This window comes from Sander lucioperca, chromosome 20 (assembly GCF_008315115.2).
Source record: "Sander lucioperca isolate FBNREF2018 chromosome 20, SLUC_FBN_1.2, whole genome shotgun sequence".
NCBI classification, from domain to species: Eukaryota; Metazoa; Chordata; class Actinopteri; order Perciformes; family Percidae; genus Sander; species Sander lucioperca.
This window is the reverse complement of record NC_050192.1, coordinates 18152209-18172269: the sequence shown is the minus strand read 5'-3', so window position 1 is coordinate 18172269 and position 20061 is coordinate 18152209. Positions and strand designations below refer to the sequence as shown.

Sequence of the window (20061 nt, the reverse complement as noted above, 5' to 3'; positions counted from 1 at the left end):
ACTGTTGCTCCGTCTGGCACCTAGCGCGGCGCAAGACAATTGTGATTGGTTTTAAGAAATGCCAATTAACCAGAGTAGGGCTGGGCGATATGGAGAAAATCAAATATCACAATATTTTTGACCAAGTACCTCGATATCGATACAGCAACGGTATTGTTGTGTTGACTATTGGTGCTTTCAAAAAATATTTACACAATGAGATTTTTGATAAATAATCATCAGTAGTGTGGATATAATGACTAAGTGGGTAAAGGCAAATAATAGAACAGCTAGAACAGTCTGGTAAGTTCAGAAAATGACATCACTTTACTGTAATGCAGCCTTTAAAACCAGGAAAAGACAACACTTATGCCATATTACGATATCCAAAATCTAAGACGATATCTAGTCTCATATCACGATATCGATATAATATCGATATATTGCCCAGCTCTAAACCAGAGCATGTTTTTCTCCCATCCCAGAATGCTGTGTGGACTAGTCAGACCCTCCTTCGCAGCACTGTGGAGGAAGGTCTGGCAAATGCGAGACTAGAACAAATTAAGCTTATAAAGGATACAAAATGGGAAAAGCAAGCACATGTATTAATCAATATATATATATATATATATATATACATAAATATAATAATAATATTTGTGGAACTAAATTTTGAATCTGCCCTCCATTGGTCGATCTGTTGTAAAAGCTTCCTTCATCTCCTCAGGTGTGCTGGTGTTACATGTCCTCCGGTGGGTTCTTTATGGCCTTCCTGATGGTGTCCTCCAAACTTCTCAAACATTCTGTCATTGTTGCCATTGACTACTGGTTGGCCATCTGGACTTCCTCCAAAACCAGCCAGAGTGCAGGAGCAGGACAAGACGTGTCTAATGGATCCAGCCTGGCTGACGGTATCGGCGGCAACTCCACATTTGCCACGCCTGGTACTCCGCAGGCTGAGGTAGACGATTTCTTTTTTTTAGATAATTTTTTTGGGGTATTTTAGGCCTTTTATTGACAGGACAGCTGAAGACTTGAAAGGGGAGAGAGAGGGGGAATGACATGAAGCAAAGGGCCGCAGGTCAGAGTTAAACCCAGGCCCGCTGTGTCGAGGAGTAAACCTCTACATATGGACGCCCGCTCTACCAACTGAGCTATCTGGGCGACCAGGTAGACGATTTCCAACGTGGGTTTTCTGATACAGGTTTTTTAAGGTTAAGGCCAATATTTGTAGATTGAAATTGCCATTATTTACTTAAAGCTCTAGTGCTTAACTTTTTGATATTAATGAACGTCCATTACATTCAAGCCATTGCCATGTTAGTTGCTACAAAGCTAATTAAGACTATTAGCTTTACACAACTCTCTCTGTATTTCTCAGTATGGCTATGTAGGGTGTAGATAATGACCTCTTCCGAAGAGTCCATCATGTTTTTGAATCCTCCGTGTCCTCCTTGGCTACTAGCAACTGCGTGGAGGAGGGGTGGGGGTGGTGCACGATCACTGAAAGCTTGTATCATGTGGACATGTTGACAATGTTGTTGTCATTACTTAGAATTCCTCATGGGGGAGACAGAAACTACGCACCAAAGCTTTAATATTTTTGTGGAATTTTAAAAGCGTTATCAAAAAAAAGAATTATGATGGAATTTACATACTTTACCTGCTCACCCCACCTGCTCCAAACATGCAAGATAGATTTATACATAGCTACTCTGTCAAAATAGCACAGGGTTGCATTATCGCCTACATACTGTAAAAGCAATAAAAAACAATCATTTATCATCTTTTTAACCATTAGAAAAAAAAGACTGATATATGATAGATAAAATGGAAAACTAAGAGCATGTAATCCTGTGCCATTAACAATTAAACAAATAGGTTTGGATTTCAGCACTATAAGGAATTGTGAAATAATGTTGAGACAAAATTAAATATAGGGAATTATGTAATTTGGTATGAATTTAAAGGGAATAGAGTTGTTAAGTTGGTACCTTTCCAGCTAATGAATTCCACTTATTTGCTATGAGTCTTTTACTCAGTGCACACATTATCTACAGGCAGGCGTACAATCACACAAATATGGAGAATACAGTTTAAATATGAGTTTAAATGGAGTTAATTTTCTTATATTTAGCAAACAATTACATAATTTTATTTCAGGAAGAAATTTGGAAATGACAGACCAATTGAGTTGGTGTGTGTGTGTGTGTATATGTGTGTGTGTGTGTGTGTGTGTGTGTGTGTGTGTGTGTGTGTGCATGTGCGTGTGTGGTTCAGAAACTCTCATCACCGAGTCAAGTAATAACTGACTGATTATTACTGATCAACAAAAACACCAAAAACAGAATATTATGGCCGTAAACGTAACTTAAAGCTCCTTTACTTGACATTTTTAAACCTTAATAATCCCCTTAAATTTGTCCTTAAAATTTAAACTTCTTTACTCGTGTGTGTGTCCGTCCCGCAGGACGACTCCTACTACCTGCCAGTGTTCATCACCCTGTGTGCGGCTGGAATCACGTTATGCCTCATCACCTCTCTCACCGTGGAGTTTCTGGGTCTTTCTGCAGCCACCAACCTGCACCACAACCTGCTCAACAAGATCATCCACGCGCCCATCAGGTACACAAACACACACACAGCTAGCCCATCGTAGTCCACACCTGAAGCTCTGCATATTGTCTGGTTGATTATTGTGTAAATTATTGACACAGATGGACTTCGCTTAAAAAAAAACATAAAAGACAGGAAAATAGCACTTCAAACATGAGTCCTCTCTCCAAGGAAACTCTTGCGAGTTTCCTCTAGAGCTGGGCGATATGAAGAAGCAAAAATTACGATATTTTTGACCAAATACATAATTTTCGATATTGTGACATTGTAAAGTTGAATTGGTGCTTTCACAAAATATTTACTCAATGAGATTATAAATAATCATCAGTAATGTGGATATAATGACTAAGTGGGTAAAGGCAAACAATAGAACTGCCAGAACAGTCTGGTAAGTTCAGGAAATGACATCACTTTACTGTAATGCAGCCTTTAAAACCAGGAAAAGACAACACTTGTGTCATATCATGATATTATAATCCATAATTTAAGACGATATCTAGCCTCATATACCGATATCGATATAATATTGATATATAGAAGTCTCTCCTCTTCCGGTAGACCTCACGGGACCTTAATTTTGAAAACAAATATGCATGGTACTGAACGGAGAGAGGCAAATAATTTTTTGATCCCGTTTGAATTGAGCCATGAATTACAAATATGATGTTTGTCAATTTTAAAAGATCATTTTTCAACTGAAGTAATCTCAGGAGGGACTTTGCCTCTCTATTGCCAAGCCCTAGTTCTTTTAGCGATTGCACTTGTCTGTGCTCCTTCACTGTCTCTGTGCGTACTCTTTCTGATGCTTTTAGTAAGTAATGACAGTCAACTCAGTACAGAAGCTACAGCAGTGTAGTCTCTTCCTTTCTGTCTCATCTCCCTTCTTTTCTTTTGGGGGGGAGGAAAGGTCAGATACTGTAGTTGGTTACACAACCTTTTTTTTTTTTTTTATAAATGTCAGAGTAAATGCAAAATCCTGAATGTGTAATTTAGGTGTTATTTGATGCATTTCTTACCCTTTTCCTCAGGTTCTTTGACATCACTCCCCTGGGGCAGATCCTCAACAGATTCTCAGCTGATACCAACATCATAGATCAGGTGAGGAGATGATTTTAGTGTGGACATATTATGCTTTTCGGTAGTTTCTGCCATATCTACAATGTTATAATGTCGGATTTTCATGTTAAACATGGCCAAATAATAATTAGGTAAACGTATTTTAGAGAAATCCCTGTGAGCTAAAACGTTCAGATTTCCAACTATTCTGAACGCTCCGGTTTCAACATTTTATTTCTACTCTCAGCTAAGTGTTACGCAACTCTAAGTCAGCCTTCTATAATTGGTCAGGCAGGAACTACTGAAGTGTTTTTTTAAGCTACTGCGGTGTTAACATTGTCGCATGTAGCTACATGCTAACATCAGTAAGATGTCATCTAGGTTGACAGTGTTGTTAAATTCTCCCCAATTTCGGGTTGCATTACTGCTGAAACGTCCGATTGGGTAGTGTTTTAGTTCAGAAGCCTTTATCTGCGATTTTTGACAGTAGAAAGTGCTGCATCGTTCCATTACAATCTAACGTTAGCCTAGTGCTAAATATTAAGTAGCTAGCTTCATGCTAACCCCAGAGGGCTGTAATCTTGGCGGCCAATGCTGGTCATTTCTCCCCAATTTCGGGCCACATTACTGCTGGGACATGTCCGGTTGTGTAGTATTTGGTTTAAAAGCCTTTATTGGGGATTTTTCACGGTACAAAGTTCTGCGATGTACTCCGTTGCAGTAGCTCCAGCTGATACTAGTGAGAAAAATTAAGTATTTTTTTTTTTTAACATTAAAGCATCTTAACATGTTCTAGTACAAAGTACAAATAGTACAAATAGTATCCCAAAATGCTATATGATAGTTGCCCTTTAAGGTCTTATTTTGTAGTTGCACTGAAAAGTCAACATATTTTAAATATTTTCTAAATATACCGTTATCTGTAAACCAAAAGAAGAAGCCAAACAATCAAACAAGCAATTCTCTCACTTTGTCATCTCTTTTTCTCTCAGCATATTCCTCCAACACTGGAGTCATTGACGAGATCCACGTTGCTGTGTTTGTCGGCCATCGGGGTCATATCCTCCATCACTCCAGCTTTCCTGATCGCCTTGGTTCCCCTGGCTGTGGCCTTCTACTTCATCCAGAAGTACTTCCGGGTGGCCTCTAAGTGAGTCCACAGTGTTTTTGTTGTAGACAGAGTGCATTGCTTTTGTTCTTTATAGTCAAACAAATCCGAGAGTTTAGTTAGAAGCAGTGAATACCATCTTCTTGCTGCAAGAAACATGAACTCTTGGATTTATGGGCACGTTAAATCTCGGTGAAAATCAGTTTAAACTTATCAACTCCCAACTACAAGTCTTCTTCAGGAAGGAAGACATTCAGGAAGACATTCAGGAAGACATAACATTGGAGGATTGGAGTAGCATTTGTATTAAGGCTCAGAAACAGACCGTGAATGCAGGGCTTAAAGGGTAACTACCGTTTTTTTCAACCCTATTTTCCTATGGTTTTGTGTCTAAGTGACTGATGGGAACAACAATCTTTGACATTGGTCCAGTATTAAGCGAGATCGCTGCAGTCGGCAGCGGCGAAACAAGCTACAATGTAAGTTAATAGGGCAATTGTCCAGCTTGTATTTACCTTCACAAAAGTGCTCGTTTTGCCACTGACAGGCTCAGATTAATATTCTAAGTGTCCGACAACATTATGGAAAGGATCCCTTCGGAGATAGACCTTTAAAACCTCTTTAAGACCTTTCTGTTTAACCAGAAACAGCTCTGAAGTCACTAGCACTAAACCCACCAGACTCCATTTAAAAAAGCAATACTTTTAGGTGTATAGAGCCAACTTTATTTCACATGTAAATCGGTAAACTCTGTGTTTATTTCAACCAAAACTAGAGTGGTGATGGTTGGAAAAGTGGAAAGACGACCCAAAACGGCTTTTCATAGTTATATTTTGTTTCTGTCGACTTTGAATGAAGTGTATTTTACGATGCTAAAATTACTGTTTATTTACATGGAGTCTGGTAGGTTAAGCGAACGCAATTTTGCGGATGTTTATATGTTTAAAAAAAGGATCTTTCAAATTGTGTCTCTAAATTTGCCTCTCTGTCCCAAAGTATTCATTTAAAAAGATGTAAAAATACTTATAAACGTGTTTATTGCAAGCAAAACCGTTGATTTATCTCGCTTGGAAAAGTGTGAACAGGCCTATTATTGGTCAGTGGCTTAGAGAAAGGTCTTCTTGCCTAACACTGGAAAAAATAACATATATGGTTAAGGATAGACAAGATACTTTCAAACAGGTTTGGGGACCATTCTTGGACTTTGTTGAACAAAATGATGTGGGTGATATACAGGCAAATGTATATATATGAATATTTTAGTATTTTTCATGTAGGAGAGATGTTTATATTGGCGTGTGACACTTCGATTTGTTACATGTTCCAAATATATCCTATAAGAAGGGATCAGACCACGGTTAAAGGTAATTTGGTTGTATTAAGTCTTTATAATGTGTGTGGTTTTTATTTAATTTAATTTTATATAAAGGTTTTTCGTGTATTTGTATTTTTTTGTCTGATGCTGTAATTGTTGTCATTTCTTGGGGTTTTAGTACAGTTTTTCAGGCTATGTCCTCATTTCTGGATGTCTTGCATGAAATGAAAATCAAAAACGTATTGTTTAAAAAAAAAAAGATTATAAACCAAAAATAGTGAACCTTATTTGTATGCTAGGGTATCCTAGCATACAAATAACATCCCAGCTCACTATTCACACAGAAAACAGCATTCATGTGTGTGTGAATGGCATGTGGCAAGTGTGTAAGACATGTGAATACATATGTAAGTGCATATATACTTTCATTCATACGAAATGTGTCAATATGATCTGATATACATATTGTGAATACACACTTTCTGTCTCTCCCAGGGACCTCCAGGACCTCGATGACTCCACACAGCTTCCTCTGCTCTGCCACTTCTCTGAGACAGCTGAAGGTCTCACCACTATAAGAGCATTCAGGTACAACACTAACACACACACACACACACACACACAAAATCTCACACATTCAGATCCTGTCTGCACTGGACGTATTTTAGCTGTTGACACTTTTATGTTGGTGTTTTTTGTGCGTAACTGCAAAAACAAAGCACATTTATATGCTTTGGGTCTATTTTCCTCCACCTTCCACATGTCACTACACAGGAAGTAACTTGTCAAGATGTTACATTCAGTCCCTGGAGGTTTATTGTATGTAAGCGTGACCCCTGCGTTCCCTCAACCCTTTTACCCCAAAAGCTTTAAGCTTTTTCAAGAAAGTGATGTTTTCGGTTTGGTTTGTTCGTTTGTTTGTTTGTTTGTCTGTCAGCAGGATTATGGTACAACTACCCACCAAATTTCCATGACAATTGGTGGAAGGGCATAGCATAGGCCAAGGAAGAAGACATTACATTTTAGAGCGTATCCACAGGTCGGATACACAAATTGTTTTTCACTTTTGTTAACATTGCAATTTGTGCTGCATTCATGTGGTGTCGGAATAATCAGAAAAATCAGTTCCAGACTGGTAATATTCACACTGCATTAACATTGTGAGATTGTGCATGAACATTGGCAGATGTCTGCACTCTCAGAGTGCTCTTCTAGTTCTTAATGTAACCAAAACCTTAACCATAAAATAAACCTATCAAGCGTTCTTTCCACAATGTGACTGTTTAAAGAGATTTGTATACACAGTAATGAATTGCGTCCATTAATTGCATGGTTGGTGGTCCAATCCCTATAGCTCCTCCTGTCCACATTTCAAATAGTCCTCGAGTAAACCACTGAACCACATTTGCTCCTGATAGTCAGATAATGATGATAATTAATAATGCATTATATGCATATGTGTAAGTGGAAGTAGCAGTAGTGTCACACTCATCGGATCCTCTTGTCCTCTGAGAAACAATCCAATCCTGTAAAGACACTGTTGATGTTGGACGTATAGTATATTATAATTTAGGCCATGTACTAATGCCCGGTATATCAGTGTGACCAAATAACTGCCTTTTTTTATATTAACCAGAGGTGGAAAGAGTACAAAAATATTCTACTTAAGTAAAAGTACTATTACTTTGATGAACTTTTAAAGTGCTCATATTATGCTTTTTGGCTTTTTCCCCTTTCCTTTATTGTGTTATATATCTTTTTTGTGCACGTTATAGGTTTACAAAGTGAAAAAGACCAAAGTCCACCCCAAAGGGACTTACCATCTTCCAGAGAAAACACTGTTCACAAACTGCTCCAAACAGCTCTATTGTAGTCCAGCCTTTACTTTGTAACACACGTTATAATGCTCGTCTAACTGCTAGCATGGCACTCCCTCATACTCTGCAACTGACAAGCTAGCAGTACTTACTGAGCATGTGCGACTCCCAACAAAGATGGAACAGAAGTGAGATGTCTCACTCTGTAGCTAAAACAGAGAGCTCAACACACAGGGTGAAAAGAGGAGCTGCAGCAATGTGCAGTACAACAAAAATATGGTGTTTTCTGAAAATGTTACCATGTAAACCTATTCTGATATAACCTCCAAATACAATTATGAACCTGAAAATGAGCATAATATGAGCACTTTAAATAACAAGCAAAATGACCAGTATAAAAATCTACTCAAGTAGAAGTAATAAGTAGCTGATTTAAAATTTACTCAGAGTAAACGTTACTTAGTTACTTTTTCACAGCGAGTGAAGATATACCTTTTATATTCTTTTACTTTTACTTTTACACAGTCATTTGCGATTTGTTAAGGGCACAGAGCCAAAAAAGTTGAAAATAAAGCGACAAAAAAGCAAATAAACAACAACAACAACAAAAAAATTTTGATTTGAGTTTGTTGACAGATATTTTGCCAAAATATTAGAGAACTTTTTTATGTGGTTTTTTTTGGGGTTTTTTATAATATCCCTTTAAACAGTCAATAATGATTTAAATTATTTAAAAAAAGGTTCTAGTTCTGACATAAAGAAATTTGCTTGCTCAGCCACCGGTGTACCTGTGTGTACTCTGACCTTATCCATCCTCGTGCAAAACAATTCGATCTTTGTCAAAGCTTTTAAAAAGCAGCTGAAGACACGTGCGCCCCATGTACAAAGGCTCAGTCCTTACCGCAGCGGCACAGGGTTTGATTCCACCCTGTGACCCTTTGCTGCATGTCATACCCCTTCTCTCCCTCCTTTTATATACTCAGCAGCTCCTCTCAAATAAACTCCTAAATGCCCCAAAAAAATCATCTTAAAAAAAAAAGATGTTTGTGGCCTTTATTTGAGAGGACAGCTGTAGACAGGAAAGGGGGAGAGAGAGGGGGGCCACCACGGCGCCCCAAGACTCACCTCTTTAAACTGGCATTGGTCTCATGTTTGTGATTTTTGTGTTTTTTAAGTTTTATAATACTGTTTTTATTGTACAGTTTCACTGCTTGCTTTTACTTTTAGGTTATATTCTTCACTGTTTCATGTTACTAGATGCAGAGATGGGAAGTAACGAAGTACAAATACTTCGTTACTGTACTCAAGTAGATTTTTCAGATATTTTTACTTTACTATTAATATTACTATTTGTGGCGACTTTTGACTTTTACTCCTTAAATTTTAACGCGAATATCGGTACTTTCTACTCCTTACATTTTACAAAATTGGCTCGTTACTTTAGTTTCAAATAATTTCACTGGAGTTACAGTTATTGTTTTTCACGTCATCAATACCGAATTCAATCTAATTGGATGGGAATATACTGTACGTTGCACTTGACGCACCACTACAAGACGACTCGACAGATTCGGCGGCATTCATTCATTGATGGTGGTAACGTTAGCACAAAGTAGTATGGATGGCGACGTGATTGAAAATGAAGAAAACAGAGATGCCAGAGATTCGGCAGACAAGCAGCAAGACATTCCCAATCATCCTTGGAGTACGGGAAGTGAGTACTTTTGCCATCTCTGACTAGATGTAACAATGATAACCCGGACTACCATGGAATATTAACCGATTATTAGCCCAACAGCATGCGTTTACAACAGCATGGCTAACACCTACAACGGATGCTAAAGTTACCCACAATCCATCAGGTGTATCTCAACTACGGATATGACAGTAGCCCAAAATACACAATATTTACTGGTTTTTTTTGTGTGTCTTATTTGTAACAATTTTACTCCTGTGAAGCCTTTTGTGACTTTGTTCAGTAAAAGGTGCTATATTGAATAAACTTATTATAGAATACAGAAGCATTCATTAGCTGTTGTAATAGCAGGTATAAAGAGTCAGTAGCTTTGTTTGTTGGGTGTTTTACTTCTAACTGTAGAGACATAAGCTTGAGTTGTAGCCTGTGTTGTAGTTCTTTTGGTGGAAGCAGCAGTATCTCTTTGTATTTCTGTCTTCACCCTCTTTCCCATCGTCGGCGTAGTCCAACATTAAACAGCTCTCACGCTGTTTTTCTCCTCTCCTCCCTGAGGACTTCCTCTCTCACACAAACACACACACATACACACACAAATATACAAACATTGAGAGACTCACACAAGCACATATCACGCACACACACACAGAGACACAGTGAATCTGGTGTTGAGACAGATTCTTGGCAATCATGGGATAGTTCCCATTATCATCATCCACTGGTCTCCCTCCAAACCCAGTCTGGTTTAGATGGCAGTGACTTACTACTGAACACAGACCATGATAAAACCCTGAGATTTTTATAGACCGAATAACAGTACAACTGTTTTATTCTTTTATTTGAACATTTGTTTGCCATGTTTTTCTTCTGTAGACATTTTCTTATTTCCTGTTAGCACCTGTAATCACTATTATATTTAATATATGTACTTATAACCAGCAGTGGAAGAAGTATTCAGATCCTTTACTTAAGTAAAAATACTAATACCACTGTAAAAATACTAAAAGTCCTGCATTGAAAATGTTACTTAAGTAAAAGTCTGTAAGTATCATCAGGAAAATGTACTTAAAGTATTAAAAGTAAAAGTACTGGAAACGATCCGAGCAGTTCTGTCAATCAACAGAAAGTGTTTAAACGTCTAATAATTTCAGCTGGACTAGTAGGCTGTTATTTTGTTGGGTAGTTTAATTAATAAGTAAACATTGTATGTATGCAAAAATTTTAATTTGTAAAGTAACGAGTAAGTAAGTACCTTAAGTACAGTACTTGAGTACATTTACTTAGTTACATTCCACCACTGCTTATAACTCCATTTCATCTAATGCTTTATTTGTGAGTTTATTGTTTTAAAATTTTAGTTCTGAGCCCTGTCGACATGGTCACCACGGAGGATGTTGCTAGTTGTCCCCCAGTAAACCGAATAGATAATTTTATTTTATTTTGACAATCAGTATGGCATAGTGTAATTCAGCACGAAACAAAAGGTTTACATATATATTATTATTATTTTTATATATATTAAAGTGCAAAACTGTAGGTTAAAACTGCCAACTCCAACATGATAACAAATTTATTCAAAAGAATTTTTTGGTGAACCAAGGTCACACAATAACACAAACTAACCGATCGAGGCAGCGGTCAAGCAGCAACTCCCATGTTCTGCGAGGTAAAATTTGACTTTGATGGCTTTGAAGAGAGCAGAGATAACGGCTTCAGTTCCCCGTTGTAAAGGTCTGTCTGACAGCAAGGTAAAAGCTGTGAAAATATTCTAAATATGGCGTAAACTTAAACTGATATAGATTCTTTTTAAGTGTCTAAATGCAGGACATTGCTTAGCTTTTGTGCCGCTACTCCTGCCTGCTTCTCCAACCTGGGGGGCATTCCGACCGTCATCTACGGTAGAAGCCCACTTCAAAAGATCCAAACCATCCCTTAAAGCAGGGATCTTCAACAGGGGGCCCAGGACCCCTTGGGGGTCCTCAGAGTCAATGAAGGGGGGCCTCCAATTTATTGTTAATTTTTGAAAGTATAAAAAAATAGTCTTAACATGAATCCAACCTATTATTAGCAAATATAAGTCCCCACTGCTTACTGGCCTATAGGTTAGGTAGTCTCTAAGGCCATCCGCAGACACAGATAATTCTAAGGATTCACTGTGCCACATGTATCTTTAACACCAAAACATGATTTATAAAATCATGCCAACAATTATTAGGCTATTTGAATAGCTTAGTATTCTATGCACTAAAAAGGTATGTATAAAGGCTTTAGGCCGCCCTACAAGTTATTGTAGGCCCAGTTTAATTTACAACTTCATTTATATACAGTATATGTAGTAGGGGGTCCCTGTTCCATCTCTCTTTCAGCTAAGGGATCCTTGGCTTAAATAACGTTGACCCCTGACCCCTGCCTTAAAATAATGGCAGAAATACTCTGACCTGAGTCGGACTCTGCTGCAGCAGCCAAGTGTAGTGTTGACTGGAGCCAAAAACAACTGAAGTCATGTTGCAGCAATACCGTAGCGATATTGAAGAAAAGCATGTGAAAAAAACCCAAAAACAATGGGTAGTTTAAAATATTGATGTCGACATCATGGATTATGCCAACTAATCGCGGCAGCCCTAATGTATTGTGTATCTTACGTGTGCATTAAAATGTTTGTTTCAGACACGAGGCTCGTTTTAAACAGCGTATGCTGGAGCTGACAGACACCAATAACACGGCCTACCTGTTTCTGTCTGCTGCCAACCGCTGGCTGGAGGTCCGAACGGTGAGAAACTATTTCATGATACGTTCTCCCACAGATACTGTAGAATGAGATAATTGTATACAGTAAGTCACTACTGTACATATTTAAGTATGGCTGGACAAATATAAGGAGAGCACATTCAGCTCTTTAGTTTATTGGTGGACCTCGAGTTGTAACCATTACAAATTTTACTAATTGTCTCAGAAAGAATTGCGATTAACAATATATGTCTCTTTCCATCAAATTTAAACACATTTATTTATTTATAACTTTTTCAAACAAAGTTTTGAATGACACAATGACATCTTTCGGTTATATCACTGTTATGTGACCCAGATAATATAACAACACAGGTACACAGCCTATGAAGTAAAACACGCCTCTTTTTTAATCGTAAAACATTGTATTTTTTTCTTAAATGAACACAAAATTGACAATTACCACCAATAGTCATACCCCTTAGGACCTTAGCTAATGTCAGCGATTATGTTAAAAAGTTGCAATTAGACAATTATTTATTAATTGTTACAGGCCTAGGTGGACCTACATTCAAAATGCAGCTTAGATTTCATTTTGTATGATTATGTTCCGTGGGTAAACATTTCTTCTTCTCTCCTTCTCTGTGCAGGACTACCTCGGAGCAGTGATAGTGCTGACAGCAGCAGGAGCCGCCATATGGAGTTTACGCTACGGTCTGCATTCTGGAGGCCTGGTGGGCCTCGGACTTACCTACGCCCTCACTGTGAGTTATTATCTTTTAGGGTTAAGTACCTGACCTCTTTCAGTCTGTGCTGTTTTGTTTTGAGTGAGCAATTGTTTTAGACAAATGGTATTTAATTCATGTTGAAAGTTCAGTCTGGTGTATTATAAGATCCTGAATGCACAAGTATTGACTGTGGCGACATCCATACTACTACATTTTCGTCTAAAAATGAATATCTTTTGCTACATTTATGCTTCACGTCCACATTACTCTGGCGTTTCCCAACCCCTAAAACAGAGACATTTGGAAACACCGCTGCCACTGTTTTGGTTTGAAAAATCCGGGGTTGCTTTGTAGTCTGGACGGGCACAAACGGAGATTATTAGAGTATTGTCAGACAATCTGCTTCCTGTTTACACCGGCACGCGATGCCCAGTGTATGCAAATTGTGATGTGATATGCGTTGTCAGACTTCGCGGAACGCCAAGAACAATAGAATATGTGAAAGATGAAAATACAACAAAGCATATGAACAATACAACATGTAAACTGAGAAAGAACAAAGAGTGACAATTAGTTAAAAGCAGTGCTGAATAAATACGTTGTCAATTGACGTTTTGAAAATGTTTAAAATTGGTCTGAAAGACACAACAAATTGTTAGAAATGTAAGACAGAGGACAGCCAATTACTTGATGTCCTACGGTCCTGTGATAAGGTCCAGGATACATGATAACCTATGTCAGATTGCAGGGACCCTGGTTCCATTCAGCCTGAGATTATTTGTTCTAGGAAATGGGTCAATCCTAAACAGGATGGATAAGCACATAAGAAGCTAAGACTAGTTTAATGATAGCCTGACAGATTATTTTAAGAGGATGGAGGAATGAAGGGGTGCCGTCAATCCAGGAGTGGGGTTATGAGATGGCTAGGTTGGCGGCGTTTGAAAAGATGTCATATATACGGTTTGCCAGATTGGATGTCTAGACTAGAAAATGGGGAAAGTACCGGAGCTTTCTGGAGGACTCTCAGCTTTGTGCTAGGGAGATGTGTATGATGGGCTTATGGTGTTGTCATTTATACATATGTTTATTTGGTTTATAATGTGTCTATTTTGTTATTATCTTGCTGTATGGTCTTGAATATTGTAGTTACTGTGCCATATTTTCTTGGTTTTAGTCTGGGTGAAAAAACAACAACGGTACTTTCAAAAATAATGTAACATTAAATGTTTACACGGGTAGAATCAGAAAAGGTTGGTTTCAAGAAATAATACTGTATATTTTAAGCTTCTATGTGTGCTTGATGGGTACCTCAAAGTGACAGAGGGCTCATTAGTAGGTTTACACTGTAGACATAAACATTATCTTAACAATGGAAACGTAATCCAGTCTCTTTGGATGTGACTGCTTAGGTCACCAACTACCTGAACTGGGTTGTGCGGAACCTGGCAGACCTGGAGGTCCAGATGGCAGCGGTGAAGAAGGTCAACAGCTTCCTTGGCACAGAGTCAGAGAACTACGAGGGATCCATGGGTAAGCTGACGTACACCGACGTCAGTCTTACAAATTACACACACACACACACACACACACACACACACACGCACACATACAGTATATAGCTGGCCGTAAATCCGGATGACATCTCAGGCAGCTGATCCAACTTTGCACAGCTTGTGAAATGATGCATCTCACTGTGTTTTGACATTTTCACAACGACCGCGATAAGAAGAGAACCATCTCTGGTGCTTATTTTAAAGATGTTTTTTTTAGGGCTTTAATTGCCTTTATGATAGAGCTAGCTGGAGAACGACAGGAAAGGGGGGCGAGAGAGGGGATGACACGCAGCAAAGGGCTGCGGGTCGGACTCAGCCTACACGGGGCGCACGCTCTACTGGGTGAGCCGTGCATCTATATACATCTTTATATATTATATATATCTTTGGATATCTCAGCAGCAACACAAAGCCAAAATGTTGGGAAGGATGTCATTCCTGCATGTCCAAATGTAATTTTTTGTGCGTGCGTGCGTGCGTGCGTGCGTGCGTGCGTGCGTGCGTGCGTGCGTGCGTGCGTGCATGCGTGCGTGCGTGCGTGCCTGCGTGCCTGCGTGCGTGAGTCAACACTTTCATCTTTTGCTTAAGAGTCCAGAAGCTGCTTTGGGTTTATGGGATGTGCTGTTGCTATGGTGGAATACAAATGCTGCTGGAATGTTTTTCTGGCAGGACAGATAACATAACATCGAGACTTTTCACTATTTGGCTTTAACTTAATCAAAGTAGTGCCAATGAGATTACTGATATCTAACCGTACCAAACCTTTTCGAATCTTGAACAAAAAAAGGAAAACTGCCAAAAGGATCTTTCATCAAGACAGAGCAGCTATTTCGGGAAACATAACCAAAACAATTTGAGTTTGAAGGATGGCTGGAAGAAAAGCAAGTAAAAATAAAAACCAAGAAAGTAAAAGAAAGACTTTCTTTTTCCCCCAGATTGAAATATTAGAAAAGTAAAGAGGGAAAGTGGAGTTAAGGAAAAGGTTTCCATCTCTGTGTCTCATATAAGGGCTATTTGTCTTATTGACTTTTCCTCTCAACCTTGTGCTTTACAGTAAATTATCTCAAAACCCCAGACTGACATATAACAGAAGGATTCTTCCTCTCTGACATCATGGAAGCTTCCAGCAAATGGATAAAAAGTAAAAGTCTCTCCAAAGTTAGGGAAGAAGAAACCCAAAGGAGCCTGCAGCAGAACTATGAAATTTGTCAGTGTAGTAATATGAATAATGTGGCTCACTCCTCCACCTTGAAAACTGAAACTTGAGTTTGGAGATTACACATTTTTAATGGAAAGCCTGTGTTACAAACTGGAGTGTGACGGACATTTGCATTTACCAGGCATGGAGGCTGTAACAAAAGATGGTATATAGTTGCATTATGGGAAGTGTAGGATCCACAGTAAAATATCCCCAAAACTTTGGAATTTTAGTTCATACATTCATGCTAACAAACTGAACTAAGATGGTGAACTTAATAAACATTATACAGTACCTGCTAAACTGCTAGCATTTTAGCATTTTCATTGTGAGTGTTTTAGCATGCTGATTTAAGCATATAGCTCAAAACCCCACTGTGCCTAAGTACAGCCTCACAGAGAGGCGGACGTGGCTGCAGACTCTTATTCCCCTTTCACACAGAGGGTTGACTTTGGGTTTGAAAGGGTTGACCCGCGTTGACCGACTCGGTTCTGCGACCCAGGTCAAGAGGTTGATCGATTTTAATGTGAATTGCAAATGACGAGGGTCGCTAACAACCGGGGCGGGACAAACTATGTCATTGGTTGGAAAAAGGGGCGCACAGTTGTCACAAGTCGGGGCAACTGTTTTACAAGTTGTATTTCTCTCATTCGCAGCACCACCTCTCTCTCTCTCTCTCTCTCTCTCTCTCTCTCTCTCTGTCTGTCTCTCTCTCTCACGCTCTCTCTGTAAATATTCGGACAAAACACAATAAACAGTAATATGAACATTAACACAATATTAGGATGATTTATATTAATTATATAAATATATTTGTATGGCAAATATAAAACACAAACATGAAAACAAAAGTTATTAAGCAATATGAAACAAAAAAATTATTAAATTCTAATAAAACTGTAATGACATAGAAAAATGTAACATTAGATAGATTATATCGATTATAAATATGTACAGCTCTCTCTTTCTCTCTCTCTCTCGCTCTCTCTCTCTCTCTATCGCTCTCTCTCTCTATCTATCTATCTATCTATCTGTCTATCTATCTGTCTATCTATTTATCTATCACTCGCCCGAGCTCGCAGCGCAACGTCTCTGCAGCCTGCAGTTCAAACTGCCTGGTTAGTAGCACTAGCTCTGGTGGTGTACAGATGGGCTGAAATATGTGAGAACGTTGTTTACTGAATACGAAAACACTTTTAGGACACTCTACTGGGGGAGGTAGAGGTCGCCCCCATATCGCAATTTTCAATGAATGAATTGTCTGAATCCAATATAATATAACTGAGAAGAAGTTCAGCTAATCAATCAAGCCAAATCCAGTCCAGAATCTGTAACTGGCCATACAGTTAATAACCAGGACAAACATATAATTTATAAGAAAAAAAGTTATGACTCGTGTTCTGTTTATAAAAACTGTTTTTGTAACATTTATTGTTATCAAAGTAAATGTTAGGGCTGTCCTTGGTTAAATAAATGAGTTGCCTAACACTCATTCAATTTTATCGACTAATCGATTGGTTGATTTAATCAAAAGATCTGTAAAACTGAATTTCTCCACAAAGAATCATGCAAAAGCAACACTTTACTATAGTGCGTGGTTTCTGTCGCCCCGATGAGGAATTTTAAGTAATAACAACAGAACTGTCAGCACACCGTCCCCACCCATCCTCTACACAGTAGCCAAGGACACAGAGGATTAAAAAAACATGATGGACTCTTCAGAAGAGGTCATTATCTTCACTCCAGTTTCTGCGCTGGAAAGTCGGCGGAGTCTAGGAATCTTGGTTGACGTAAGACCAAAACTACCGAAGATTAGTCGACTACATGACAAACTTAATAAATGTGCCAATTAATTGCGGTATAGCTTTGAAGTTGTCCAGCCCTGTGCTAAAGTGTGGAGACTTTAAGGGCTCTATCTTGCACCCGTTGCAAAGTGTCTTTGCTAGTTTAAGACCGACGCAGTTGTCAATTTCCTGTCCAGCGCCCACGTCGTTTAAATAGCAAATGCACCTGCGCCCATAGGCGTGCTGGTCTTACAGGGAGGTGTGTTCAGGTGAATTCTTGGCGTATTGCTATCTTGAGGCAGCGGGAAGTGATCGCGCCATTGACCAACAAAAACCTGGTCTAAAGTCAATAACGCAGCATTTCATTGTTATTTTAACAGCAAATTAGTAAAATGCACCAGGGCTTATGCACAGCGCGTGCACACTATGCTTGTTACACACACACACACAGGGAAGCGCAGCAGCACACAAACATGCAAAAAGATTACAAATAAAAATATTACGGTGCAAATCCTCCATCATAATAGCAATGCTCCAAGGTCCAAAAGCGCCTGGCTTTTAAAGGGAATGAGAGATGACACTCTGATTGGTTTATTGCATGTTACGCCCAAAACACACCTATGATTAATGAAGACACTAAGTATAACCCTTTTGAACCATGCGCCCGGACCCTTTTTTCCGCCGTCAAACTAGCAAAAGTGGATTTGGACACACCCTAAACGCACCTGCGCCAAACGCTTCACGTCGTGCGCTTAGATCGTTAAAATAGGGCCCAGAAAGGTTTAAATATCACAGTTAAGTGATAAAACTATAACTGTATGCTTGTGATGTCAGTGGAAACTGTATATCTGCAGTGTTATGACTTGGTCCATACGGTGTATATGCTCATGTTAACACCAGCCAGGACTGTAACATAGACAACTGGCACGCTGTTCCTGGTCTGAGACTCCAGACAGCATTTCCCAGAGTTTTCTGCACCAGTGTCTTTCAGAAATCAACCCTCCTGTGTTTCTCTCCGTGCAGATGCCTCTCAGGTGCCTGAGAACTGGCCCCAGAACGGCGAGATAAAGATCCAGGAGCTGTGCGTGCGCTACGATCCCATGCTCAAACCAGTGCTCAAACACGTCAACATGTTCATCGAACCAGGCCAGAAGGTAATTACCGGGAAGCTTTACAACCACAAACTAGAGTCCTAGGGCTTTCAGAGGATGTATTGATTTCTTAGGTATATTGACAATAAGGGGCTTTCTGAGCAGTTCCCATAACAGAAGTGCTTGCCATCCAATCACCGAAAAATATTTGACATTTTTCCGTAATTTGAAATCACTCAACAGCAGCAGTTCACACAGTCATCTTTAAATACTTTTCCAGAGGGATCCATTTTTCATCCATCCATCTCTGTCCGCTTATCCGGGTTCGGGTCGCGGGGGCAGCAGCTCCAGCAGGGGACCCCAAACTCGTTTTCAGCTTTTCACAAAGTAATTATAGAAGAGAACATGGGGTGTTTAACATTTGAGATAATAGTAATAGTAGTACAATACAATTAATAAGAAATGAGTTAAATAAACAAATTTAAACAAAGGAAGGGCGTTTCAGGGAAATATACTGTACATTTTCCAGTTCTCCCAAATTTAATTTCCTGAAGCCTCATGGAGAAGGTGATTCTTTCCATTACAAAGATTTCATAGATGAGGTCATACCCGTCCTCTATAGTTGGGGTGTCTGGTTTAAGCCATTTCTTTGTAATTGATTTTCTTGCAGCTACACTCCATAAGGTATTTTTTTTTCATATTTCGTGGACGTTGACGGTAGTAGCCCAAAAAGGAGTTTGACGCAATGAAAAGTAGTTTTCGTCCCAAATATAGTCACTAATTCTGTGTAAATCTTACGCCAAAAAGTATTTACTTTTGGACAGGCGCAAAACACGTGGTAGTGGTTGGCTTTCTGGGAACCACGTTTCCTCCAGCAGCTGAAACCAGCGCGAGTGGTGCGACGTCTGAGCAGGTGTCACAACATGGATTTTCCCACGGTGTTCCTCAAGGTCTTGGTGTCTTAATGTGGTATTTTGGATCGTTTTTTGCAATTCTCGAATGGTAAGAAATTGTTAAGTTTTGCACTCAAAATGCGTAACAAATGGTTTCAGCCCAGAAAGTGCTGCAACAACTTATCAGACATAATTAAACATGAGAATGGCCAACATATACCTCCGTCATAATGCTGCAAGCCCTTATACACCATTCAACATTTGAATAGGCCCCTAACTAAAGCTGTAAGAATTCCAAATTTTGCTGTACAATTAATTGTCTCAGGAATGATTGCGATTAACAATCTCGTTAAGTCAATTTAGAAAAAAATTATTTGTTTATTACTTTTCTAAACAAATTAAAGTTTTGAATGAATTCCAGGATGCATCTTTTGGTTGTATCACTGTTATGGGACCCAGATAATGAAGTAACACAAAAACAGCTAGTATATCTTTAGCTCAAC

General features: G+C 39.0%; 1 protein-coding gene across 9 annotated transcripts in view; it reads left to right on the top strand.

The window, feature by feature from the left end:
• abcc9 (ATP-binding cassette, sub-family C (CFTR/MRP), member 9) overlaps positions 1-20061 on the top strand; it is a 99046-nt gene that overhangs the window by 64466 nt on the left and 14519 nt on the right. For all 9 annotated transcript variants that reach the window (XR_004105060.2, XR_004105059.2, XM_031300304.2 and 6 more), the window contains 9 exons: positions 707-940; positions 2450-2604; positions 3624-3693; positions 4644-4801; positions 6570-6662; positions 12252-12354; positions 12962-13075; positions 14449-14569; positions 18598-18728. Coding sequence is in view for 7 of the 9 variants with exons in the window: in XM_031300304.2 (XP_031156164.1) it covers positions 707-940; positions 2450-2604; positions 3624-3693; positions 4644-4801; positions 6570-6662; positions 12252-12354; positions 12962-13075; positions 14449-14569; positions 18598-18728 (1179 nt within the window). In the remaining 2 variants the exon portion in view is untranslated. The remainder of the gene's footprint in view (positions 1-706; positions 941-2449; positions 2605-3623; positions 3694-4643; positions 4802-6569; positions 6663-12251; positions 12355-12961; positions 13076-14448; positions 14570-18597; positions 18729-20061) is intronic.